The 13,007-nt window shown below is 37.4% G+C and overlaps 1 protein-coding gene across 4 annotated transcripts in view; it reads right to left on the reverse strand.

The window, feature by feature from the left end:
* Positions 1 to 13,007, reverse strand: part of prkcea (protein kinase C, epsilon a) — a 62,515-nt gene that overhangs the window by 26,865 nt on the left and 22,643 nt on the right. For all 4 annotated transcript variants that reach the window (XM_036141991.1, XM_036141990.1, XM_036141989.1 and 1 more), the window contains exon 2: positions 3,364 to 3,427. In XM_036141991.1, coding sequence (XP_035997884.1) covers positions 3,364 to 3,427 — 64 coding nt within the window. The remainder of the gene's footprint in view (positions 1 to 3,363; positions 3,428 to 13,007) is intronic.

A 13,007-nucleotide genomic window follows, 5' to 3' on the forward strand; every position in this document is an offset into this window, starting at 1 on the left:
TAGCATGCATTAACATGACAAGCTCCTGAGCCAGCTGAACTGAAGAGAGAAAGTTCAGGAGTGGGCGGAGAGTGGGTAGTGAGGTCACCCCAGAGTGGCCAATCATCCATGAGGAGGGCAAGACATGGACGCCTGAGTCTGCTGCTGCTGCTGCTGCTGCTCCCGTCCTGTGTGTGTGTGCATGTGTGGTAATTCCTGGGTCAATATCACCTACTATTTAAAGAATCTGCTCACTTTCCCCGTCTCCTCTCTTTGTCCGCTTTTAAAACAGAGTGATATCCTCTGCAGCAAGCTGCCGGGCCTGTCTGCTGCGCTCTCCTCTGCTCAGGTTTTATCCAAGCACCATCACAACAACAACAAAAACACACAGACGCTGAGTGCAAGGCAGAGAACCACTTCTATTTATAACCAGGTGCAAGGATGCACATGTGCGGGCGAAAACCGCTCCTATCGGGTGGCATGTGACCGCGGGAATTTGGACGGACGGAGAGGGCCATTCTGGATGCTTACCTGTTTATTTAATGCAAACATAAGAGTCAGGGAAATTAAGATCAATAAGGATGCATCTAGGAATGTAGTAGCTTTTCAGGAGCTCAGGCCTTTTTCAAATCCTACCCGGTAACATCGACTTTTAAGGCACTCAAGCTGAGAAGTGTCCACATTGAGGGTGTTTGCTAAACATGTATTATCCAACCACTTGGGGGCAGCAAAAACAAGCCATGGGCACAAACGCAACAGCGCCTTCTGACACATTTTCTGGCGGGAACTTGACCCAGTGTTAAAGAACAACAGCAGTTTAGACTGAGTTTCTGTCTGCCACTCCTAAACATGGGAAAGACAAGAGAACACGGCATTCAAACGAGGCCAATTTTCTTAAGTTAGAAAATAGTAAACAGACATTTACTTGTCAGATCAGCAATACACAGGTTTAAAACTACTGGAAATGTGACAAACAAGGCTGGAGGAGGACGTTTTACCTGGGAGGATGGTGTAAAGCTCCCTTAAAAAGCCCAAGTGGCATTTTTAGATCACCGCGGGTCCAAGACAACCATTACACTCTATTTATATGGGAATTTATTGTTTAAGGGGCATGGGGAAAAAAACTCTTCTGTCCTATAAACAAACTTGTAAAGTTTCTAATATGTCACTGCAGGTTTAATTTGTGGAATACTGATAATGCAATGTCACTGGGTTTTACATTAGCATTATGTTCCTACAGAGATGGTTCATCAGACAAACAAAAAAACAACCTTCTTCCATGGCCATCTCAGTCCACAGATCAAAATCCTGCATAAAATGATCAGGTGACCAGAGGAGAATGTGAAACATGGTAATTGCAGTTACAAGTGCCAATAGGTGTGGCACTGGTGACTGTTTTCATCATTCTTCTAAGACTTTTTATACACTGTGTAAAATAAAAGCTGTATTTTTTCTGAGATTATGCCACTGTAAAGTGAAAAACTCATCTTCCCCAGGTGTACCAATAAACATACGATGATCAGACAAAAACGGTTGTCTGGTTAAACTACAAGCTGGTAATGTAACTAAAATATCTTATTTGAAATTAATAATTAACAATTTATGATTCAGGACTGCCTGACAGCTTTATTATCCATAGAGTGGATGAGTTACCGCATAAGGACAAATTTCAGCACGGACACATGTGCTTGTCTAATTTTATAGCACGGCCATACTAATAAAATGTACATTTAGACCAGATGTCACTCGTCCTTACATAAATTAAATATAATGAAATAAGATGTAAATAAAAATACCTTATCACAAGAGACCATTGGTAATAATAATAATAAGATAAGAAATACCTGTATTGTCCCCCAAGGGAAATTCAGGCGTGACAGTGGCAAAAACATACTAAATTGGTAATGAAAAAAGAAGCTAATCTAAAGTTAGGTTCGAAAAGATCAGAGAATGAACATATCAGGCAGAAATAAAAACAATATATAATAAAATAAAAACAGAGTAAGTATTGCACAATTATTGATAATACAGCATATTCAGACAAAAAGTTAAATATTTGAGTTAAACAGAGGAAATACAGCAGCTGATTTATGATTGTACAAGCAACACTCAGAGTAGCTAAAGGGTGGGTAAATCTGACAATGTAAATGATTCATGATAATAGACCATATCTATCCATATGATCTGAAAATTCAAATCAATTAGTCAGACTAGACCACATAAAGTCTTGATTAATAATTAGTTTTTTGTAAAATGAATCAAAACAGAGACTGATGACTTTGAATCGGAATGATGTAGAAGCAAACTGCTTGGCTCGTCACTCGATAAAGGTAACTTTGTCTCTAGGTATAAAAAAGACACTTGGTGTTATCACTCGTAGAGGCGTTTCCCATGTTAAAAAAAGATTTCTAGGACTTTCTTATTCTGCTGCGGTAAAGTTGTCTTACCTCAGCAATATTGAAAAACTGGTCCATGCATTTCTTGCTTGGTGGCTAAACTGTTACAATATGCAATACGACAGTAAAAAGCCTGATTAAAGAATAGAATTTAAAACTAAATCTTAAAACATGAAATGATCAACCTCCATCTAATCTTTATGAAGTCGTAGTTTCGTATGTTGCCAAGAGAACGGTTGCCTGGGAAGCTTGAGGGGGAAAATGTTAATGGAATTGGGCTACCAGGTAAAGAGGAAGGTGCATAACTCCTAATCGCACATGGGCTTGATTTCTCAACCTCCTGGAAAACTGAGGGACATTTTTTTGTTTGCTTTTTAGGCAGCAGTTATTTTATATATAGTATGTGTATATTCTGTTTATTCCACTAAAGGAAATATAAGGCAATAGAACGGGGCTTCTAGTTGGGGTTTCTTAGCGCACACATGTCCAAATTGCGCAGAGGCTTTGCTTTGCGGCTTGTTGGGAGATTGAAGGAAGTTTATTTTTTTCATGGTGCAGATATTTTATATATGTGTAAATTGTGTTTACTCTGCTTAGGGAAAAATAAGGCAGTAGAATAAAGGCTTCCAGCCGGGGTAATTAGCGCACACATATCAAATTGCAAAGATGCTTTGCGGCTTGCTGGGAGACCAAAGGAAGCTTTTCAGGCTGCCATTGACATTTTATGGATAAGTGCATCGATTTTACTCTGATTTAAAATGGTTCTTGTTAAGACTAAATACTCGTAATAACATCCCATAAGGCCCACAAAATGGCAAGAGTGGTAGAATACATTCAGCCTATTATATCTAATTGACCCCACCATTTCAGGTTTGTTGCTACCAGCTTGGTACACAGTTTGGAGAATGCAAACTTTTCTGGCAATACATGTTGTGTGGGCTCTATTTCTTTGTTGCACCAGTAAAATGTCGCATTGCCGTGATCTTACCCTCCGTGGTGGATCCAGACAGATCAATGACCACGTAGACCTTCCCCTCCGGCTCCAAGTCGATCTGCGCAAAAATAAAGACGGGGAGAAAACAAAAGTAAATCAGAGGGAGAAAAACACAGCCGAACAGCGAACGCAGCAGAGTGGGGCTGTCCTCCAGCACAAACAAACACACCAACCCACACATAAGAGGTCATTATCTTCACTAGAATTACACTTCTCACCAGCACTCGTATCATTATCACCATTAGCACCATTGTCTTTATAACTGTTATTCCAGCATCATTATGGACCTCATTTACTGCTGCTATTGAATGCAGATCTGGATGTGATATGCTAACTGGATGTTATGAACTTTTCTTTCACACCCAGTGTTTTAAAAGCTCTCCAATTATCTCGACTCTGCTCTTTGTTAAAAAAAGAGCTGTCAGGTTTCAAACTAGAACTGATACAGTTGATTAAATCGAGCCACTCCCTCCCATGTGACTCATGAGTGAGCCAGATAAAAAGCGGGTTTAGCGTCCAAATATACATTGAACTGCATAAAACGTCTACTTGGCTAATTCCCTGTAACAACGCACGATCTTGTGTTGTTTCCACATCTCTGTGCATCTCCCTTAGTGGAGGCATAACAGCAGTTAATTAGCTTCACTCCCATGATGCCTCTGTCGTTGTACAAATTATGCTAAGGAAGGCAGAAGGTGTCTAATCCCAGACTCAAAAGCGCTTTATGAAGAGCTTTCACAGTCTTCCAACGTGAAGACATCAAGCAAACTTCAAAATGAGTTATTCAAGAACAGGTAGACATTTGGCTGCCATTTGGTTGGTCGGACACTTAAAGAAATCTAATCTCTCTTCTACTAGTAAACACACCATACTTCACAGCTATAGAGTTGGTTGAATAACTCTCTTTGGAGTGGAAGTTGTTACTAAGAAAGGAAGACTCAAAGTTAGCCCACAAAGACATATCCGTGGTTAACCCAGGCTCTTATTTAGAGAGAGAGAGCGAGACTTGAGCAGACAAAAGGAAGGCGTAACGGAGTACATCAAAGTTAATCTGCTTTGCACTTTTGTCTTGCAATTTCTGTCCACTATTAAACATGCTGGATCTGGAACCGATGACAAGCTTTCAGAAACATCAGAGTTAAAGTTAAAGGTAAAGTGGTAGTTTGGATTTTTTTGAAGTTCTATGTTCTATCAATTTCCAATCAATTACCAATCGTCATAGACAGACTTCGTACCGGTGTGAGTTTTAGGAACAGTGAATAAAGTGGAGTAAACCTCCCAGATGACATTAGCTAACGCTATCTGTTTAAATATTAGCTTCACAGAGACGGGAATCTTAATGACGTAGTTCGATCTGAGCTACTCTGTCAAGATTCGCTTCCCAGGTGTGCAGTTCAGAACCACGAAGCACTCCATTCTGCTGCGGTACGAATCAACGCAAGAAAATTATAATCTATTATATATTGAAGCAAAACAAACCAGTGCCCCCTCTTCCATTACATTACTCCATTTAGATTTAAAGGTATTGGATCTAAATGTGACCCATAATAATTATGGTGGAGCCAGACTAAAGCTGAAAGCAGAAAAAAGTAGAAATTCATAACTAAAGAAAATTATGCCAAATTACTAGAAAGACTGACATTTTAGAGGACAGCTGCTGAATATTTTTGCATGGACCTTTTTTACACTGTAAAAAAAAATGTTTTGTATGTGCCAGATCCATGTTTGTTTTGAATCGCTTTTTTAGTGTGAAATTATTCTTTATTTGTCCCTCACTAGTAAAATGTACTCATATCAACATCAATATGACAGGCAAGTGGAAGAACACAGTTGCACACTAAAGAGAAGCAGTTTAATAAAATTAAATAATTAAATTAGGGCTGGACGATATAGAAAGAAACACATCAATAAAATAGGAATCGTATTGATCGATAATTATCAAAAAAAATTCTAAACACATATTTTAAGTGCAGCCCTGGTCATTTTATGCCTATTTTTAGATAAAGAACGACCCTTTATTCCACCATATAAATGTAATATAATATAAAATTTAGTATTTTACTATGAAAAATCTCAATATAATTTTTGATATATATTTATTTTTAGATAGATAGATAGATAGATAGATAGATAGATAGATAGATAGATAGATAGATAGATAGATAGATAGATAGATAGATAGATAGATAGATAGATAGATAGATAGATAGATAGATAGATAGATAGATAGATAGATAGATATGCACCCTAACCCTAAGGTTATTCAGAACAACTGCTGCCATTTTCGAAATAACTAGCAACATTGAAGCTTTCATTTTCTAACCCTAACTTGTTTTTGAACTTGTGTGAATAATGAAAAGTAACATCTAATGAGTTATTAATCAACAGCTCCTTTTTGTTACATTTTAACAACGGCAAGATAAGATAAGATAGGCTTTATTGATCTCACATTGGAGAAATTCAAAACGATATGTAAAAACATGAAAAGGCAAATGTGCCATAATCTCTGGTGGTATATACACGTGACTAAAGAAATCAAAAATATTAAAACGTTAACAGACAATCTCATTACACACATGGAACATACAGCACAATTACACAATCCACATACATTGTACATGCAATTACAGAGATTAGCAAGTGTAACAGAGTGCTAAAGGGGCAGACGACTCAGGAAGAGGAGAGCGCAGGAGAGAGTGAGAAAGAGAGGCTTAAATCCTTCGTTAAGCTCCGGGACAGCAGCAGATCCTCTTATGCAACATTCAGACTGACACACACAGGAGCAGCAGCAACACCCATTCACTTCCATCAGGCAGTGCTGAACATGAGAAACAAACGCTACATGAACTTTTATACCCGCCTTTCTTAATATGGGGAGAGTGGCTGCAACCTACACAGAAAACATACACCGTCAAATCCAAATCTACAAAACAGAATAAATAATTATGATGTGACGTGATGTGCTTTTCTGTGAAATGTCTTTGCAAACTGCGTGTTGATATAAAGGAACGAGTCTCAAACCAAACATGCCGAACGATACAAATGATGTAAGAACAAGCATTCAAAAATCCTTTTGTTGAAAGTATAACACATGACATCATGGGATTTGTGACCTATAAATGCCTCTGGATTCTTGATGTCTACCCTTGAATATGATGTGCTAATCCCCAAATGTAACCCCTTGCATAACAGCGCATCTCAGCGGGGATTTCAGCCGAAAGATGGACTCGGACTGATTTGGAACAGAGTGCTGCAAATGGACAGCACCATTATTGATTTAGTGCTCGGCTCCCGAGGTGGCACGCCAGCCAAAAACTGCACATCATCAGTGACGAGGAGGGCCTCTTGAGTCATGTGGTCCCCTTGAAGAGTGTTTTCTTCCATAGTTGGAGGTTTAATATGATGTTTTACTTCCCTATTTGGAAGAATGAAAGCTTTAATATTGCTCGTTATTTCGAAAAATGGCAGCAGTTGTTCTGAATCTGTATCCAGTCAGGCCTCCCATCACACGCCTCATCCTATAAAGTTTGTGAACAGGATGTAAGTTAATGCCTAAACGTCGAGCAGCTCTTTAAGAGTTAGGACTGCCAAAGAACCAGGACCCATCCCAAGAACAGCTTAAATCAGGGATTAAATTACTGGGAACACCAAAAGGCTGAAATGCTGTAGCTGGAATGGAAGGTTAAAAATAGAAAACCTAGTAAAATGCATAGTGTTCAGTAAGTTCTAATAAAACTGAGAATCACTAAAAAAAAATTACCAATGTGGTCTGGAAAAGTCTCAGAGTCTGCCTGTCTGTCTTTCCATCTCTTTACATATGTGACTGCCTGCCTGCCCGCATTTATAAATGTAGCGCTGCAATTTCTTTTTTCTTTTTTTGCTCGCTGATGTTTCAGAACATATTTAAACATGGGTAAATGTGTTAATTTACTATACTCCTAGCGCTATTTGGCTGCTACAACTCTAGCTAGAAGCAAATGATCTTATCTCTTCCCCTTCAATGAAAACAAATCCTGGACATCACTCGGGCTCCTTGGATACAGAAATCAGTATACATTGGACTTCCAACAAAAACGGGGCTCCTAGCTGTGGAGAAGTGCGCACACACCCAAATTGCGCCCCAAGCTTATTAAGACAGCGAAGTAAGCTGAGAAGTTTTTTTCAGGATACGGGTTTAACACAAACTCTGTTAAACTATACGGTAATGTTTACAGGGATATTTCTCCATAAATGTTCAGCTAAAAAAAGTTTTGTTATAAAGCAGACGTTGCCACCAATGTTTTTTTTTTTTTTTTTATGTACCAAACAGATAACAAAATCAGGATTTTACTGTTGTGCAAACTAGCTTTATGAACGGGATGAAGCCTTCCGTAGAAGTATTGCATACACAACTCATCTTTCTATTTCTTTACTTCTGGGATTTTTCAGGTCACCTGTTTCAGTTTGAGAAGTAATAAACCAAGTCATGCTGAATTCAGTTTACTCAGGATAAAGCAAACATAAAGCATGTGTCGTGTTCTCACTCATTCCTTAAGCAGGTAACAGTAACTAGGACACCTGAGCCTTAGTTACACAGGAACAAGAAGAAGTTGGAAGCAAAACACCAACCATATAACGCCTGTGATGAGTGATTTATCCAGAGGATTTACCACAGCATGCAGCAATTAAGATATAAAAAAAGATTGTAAAAAATCAAAAAGCAAATACTTCTGCTCACTGTCACTAGGACAGTTTCCAAGACTAAAGATCCCCAGAACAGTCATTTGACTGATTTACAACCCATATTTTTGTAAAGCTTTAAACTCCCAGTTTTAGTTATTTAAAGGATGCAGGTTATCAACAAATGAGTTAATCTAAAGTTGACTGATCTTATCGATCGACTTACAATTGATAAGCGGCCATTTTCTTAAAAACCTGAGTTTTATCTTGTATCAAGAGGGTCTTTCCATAACATGAAGGGCTATCTTTTTTACAATATGCTGAATTTAAAAAGAGGCACATAATTATATTTGAACAATATATTTAACCACTTGTATTAAATACTGAAAGGATAAACAAAAAAAAGGGTGGTTTTCTCACACATCATTAAAATCAGACATAATTATAAAATATAACAAAACAGGAACCTATTAGGTTACTGAAAAGAAACAAATTTAGATGAATATAATTAAATTTGTGAAACACTTGTGTATAAACCTCATAAAGCCCTCACCATCAACCGTGCTTTTGGCATCATGTCTTTTTCTATCATGTTACAGTTTTTTTTTTTTGTGTAATGCCTTTTCGCTTTCTGTCATTATATTCTTGCCTTCCGAGCACATTGTTAATTTTTTGGTTTTCAAGTAGATGCTGCTCCGCCATACAGCACGGCTAAAAGGCGCCATTTAGGTGATACCTTTAGGGGCTTGTTTGGTGTTTATATTTAAAAACAGAACCGCATAAAGTACATTTTGCATCCCTGTCGTCATTTAAAAGTGTGAAATAATGACACACGGGACTTCGCCATGATTATCTCTCGTAAAACTACTGTGGTCTGGCTTACTTAAGGATGAGCAGCAGCGCCCTCTTCTGGTTGGCAGTCACTCTACACCACTGAGAGATGGTCACTCTAAGCGGACGCTATCAGTAGAATGAACTTTAATCTAATAAACCATTAATCGACAATCATAAAATCGATTGTATCGCCAGCTAACTCCAATTTAAACTATAACAGCATTCAAAAAAGATTGTTTTTAGCTTTGCTGTTTTGGGCACCCATGATTTATGCAATGAGTTAGGGTGACGTCACACTGTGCGCGAGAGAACAGTCATTGTACATTAACAAACCAAAACAATTTTGGTTTGTACATTAGTTAGTAATCTGCAATACGTAATCCCTAGTAGTCGCTACAGTTTATACAGCGTGAGCAGAGTTGGCCAGCACCATGTGAAGATGAACATGCAATTTGCGATAAGTTTGGCTTAAGTTGCAACAACAGTATGTCTTGCAATAAACAAACAAATGAATTGCTAATATTTTTCTGCTTAGAGTTTATATAAAATGCAGAGCCTCGATAAAGAGTAGTTTATTTAAACACTGAGAAGAAAAAAAACATTATTTCATCTCAACAACACGTTTTGTTTTGGGTTTTTTAAGCTGCTTCTGGCTGACACCAGGGCCCCATTTCACAAAGCTGGGTTTGTGGATATCCAGAGTAATTTCTGGGGTAAATCCCTGCATACCCTGGCTTTAGCGTTTCAGAAAGCTCGGAAGCCATTACTCTGAGTCAAATTATGACAACAAATTACTCCGTGAAACAAACTTGCTCGGTGGCAAGGTTTGAGTTTTTCCTCCTTTTTAGCTGAGATCTGCGCAAGGAAGTGTCGGAAAAGGCGTGTCCTTTTTCTGGAGGAGTCTGCATGCTACGGTACAAATACTCTAGGCTGATCACACCACGATTAAATATCTTTTCGTTTTTGGATTAATATATTTTCAAGCGTTACCGTTTTTCTCTGTTGTCAATAATTTATCTTAATATTCTCAGCCTGCACATCGCTCCGAGAGGACGCTCTCAGTTTTGAACGATTTCTTTGTGCTACACTTTGTTTTTATGCCAACGGGAGCTTTTTAATAACGTAGTTGACGCAGAAAATATTTCAGAGGCGACTGCATGTCACCCTGTCATTAATGTTACTGTTGCACTCAGTTATAGTAGAGTTTAAAGGTGTTCCACAGTCAGGGACCTACATTATTAATAATAGAACCACACAAAATGAAAGCAATAATGTATTCTCTATCAAACCTTGAGACTTCCAGCTCTAATTTTCCATTCATATATTTCAGTTTCCATGCATATATTATTTTCCCCAACACCGTTAGGGCTACAGCACATTTCTTCACTTAAATCATGCTACCTTTATTTCAACTTAAAATATAAATATAGCCTATATGATTAATATTAAGTGAGGTTGGCACAAATTATACACCTTCAAGAAAAAGTCATAGCCAAAGTGTCACTGCATCATCTTCAAGTCAATTATTGCAGCATACAAAACTACTTTTGTACTTTAAGTGTTGGAATTCATTTAAATATATTTGATGGTGGGATAAATTGCTCTTTTGTAGCAATGTCTTTCAAAATATCACTGCATTAGGAAAAAATGTGAGAGTGATTTCCATTTTCTTCCCTTTTCTACCAAAGTCTAGATTAGAAACTTTAAACATCTGGTATAAGGAGGTTCTTTTTCTTCACACAAACAAAGAAAAACTGAGTAATAAATACGTATGGTTTCAGGAAGAAAGAAAAAGTAACGTAATGTAAAGTAAAAAGTAAGTAAAAAGAGTTTGCTATGTGTATAGGGAGCAAATAAATGCAAAGCTGCACCCTCCATGGTGTGTAAACTAAACAAAACCTACACATCGCTTTTATTAAGTTAGCGCTATTTTATAACAGCTGTTGGGAAGCTCTGAGACTGAAGAAGAAGCCGACTGCAGGCGGGCAACCTGAGCAAAAACCTAGACTAATTAACCAGATGTTATCCTGTTAGACTTATGCTGTCCTAGAAAAGCAAAACGATAAAAACTATAGTACTCTGTCAAATAATCAAGTGAAAGCTAGGACAACTTTTAGGGGGTACTTGAATTTATGGGCGCAATTCCTGAATAGAACAGAATAGAAATACCTTTATTGTTCCACAGTGGCAAAACCACGAAGAGAGTTACACACTAGATTAGTATAATGAATAACGAGCTAATTTAAAGTTAAGGACTTAGATTCTATAAATAAAAACAAAATTATTTCAGTTTCTCAGTTTAAAAATTAAAATTACTTTGATTCATTACACACAGAGTAACATGCTCCAGTACATTTTTCACTTACTTTTGATTCTTTTGCTCATGGAAATCCAAAATTGAAATTCAGGACTTAAAATGTTAGCAGAATATTCTATGGTATTTATGTGGACACTGTTCAGCCCCGATAAATGTGAAGATAGAAAGCATTTCAATTGTCAGTGCAGTCTTTTTTGGGTTTATATATATATATATATATATATATATATATATATATATATATATATATATATATATATATATATATATATATATATATATATATATTAGAGAGAGAGAGAGAGAGAGAGAGAGAGAGAGAGAAAATGTACCCTTAATCAAGGAGGCCACTTCAGTGCACCAGTATATTAGTCCAAATATAACATCACTTGTATGTACTGTGGCTAATGTTGGTGCAGCAATAATATAATTTTATTTTATATTTATTAATAAACATTTTTCATTTAGAAATAAAAGTAATCAAATAATGCTGTGCATTTCTGATTTGAACCGTATGTCAATTCCCTACAAAAAAATGTATCATCAGAATCTCATACCAGTCCATGCCTGGTGTAGAAATGTAATTTCTAAAATGTAGAAATGTAATATTCCAGATTCTTAAATAACTTTGAAAGTTTAAAAACATTCAGAATATATTTATGTCTGAATTTGAGAAAGAACTAGTGTTTGGTGAAACCCTATAAAAGGGAATCTTTTGTTGTTTTCCTGAGTTTGGGCCAAACTGAAGAAAAAAGCTGAAGAAAACATGAGTTATTCATTAATTTTCTGTAACTGATTAACCGTTTTAGCACCAATAAAATTTCAGGCCCCATGGTGGAACATGGCATCCACCTCACCGCCCCGTTAAATGGATTTTAGCGTGACTTAGATTTACTCGGCTGTTTGAGTACACGCGCACTGATGCACCGGGGTTCCCCGCCCTGACAACAAAAAGATGGGAGGAGGGAGAGCAGAAGAATCTAGTTCGCCTCATTAATCTTGTTAGACCAATTAGGACACTGATAGGAGCAGGGAGACTTCACAAACTCTCAAACACACTCCGAGGGAAGGATACTGTATGTGTGTGTCTTTTTAACGTCCAATGGTTCCTTAAACATTTAACATGTCAGAACCCAATACTTCTTCAGAATCAAGAGTTGTTAGTCCTTTTATATTTTAGTAGTAATACAAACGTTTTGATAATTACTGTACTTGTCCAGTGTAAACCTCGTCCTGTGCTGTACTTGAATTCAAATGGTCCAGCAAAACCTATATTGGATACACACTTCTATTTATTTGTTTTTTTCTTATCGGTTTCTATGAACACCTTTAGGTGAAAAAGAAACGGTGCCTCTTAATGGCACACCCAAGTCCTTTTCCTTGGTGTCCTAAAGGCAAAATCAATGAACCACGGCTCCATCTAAGAAGGTTCAATTCAATTCAGTTTTATTTATGTAGCGGCAATTCACAACACATTTCATCTCAAGGCACTTTACAAAGTGAAATTCAATCAAATCATACAGACAGATTGGTCAAAATAGGTTGAAATTTACAATGTAACGCCCCTTATGGGAGACATTCTGGAGGGAACAGAATCCGCAAAGAAAAATCCACAGACTATGGATGGATGGATGGATGGATAGATAAACAGATGGATGGATGGATGGATGGATAAACAGATGGATGGATGGATGGATGGATGAACAGATGGATGAATAATGGATAAACAGATGGATGAATGATGGATGGATGGATGGATGGATGGATGGATGGACGGATGGATGGACGGATGGATGGATAAACAGATGGATGGATGGATGGATGGATG

The sequence above is a fragment of the Fundulus heteroclitus genome, chromosome 10 (assembly GCF_011125445.2).
Source record: "Fundulus heteroclitus isolate FHET01 chromosome 10, MU-UCD_Fhet_4.1, whole genome shotgun sequence".
NCBI classification, from domain to species: domain Eukaryota; kingdom Metazoa; phylum Chordata; class Actinopteri; order Cyprinodontiformes; family Fundulidae; genus Fundulus; species Fundulus heteroclitus.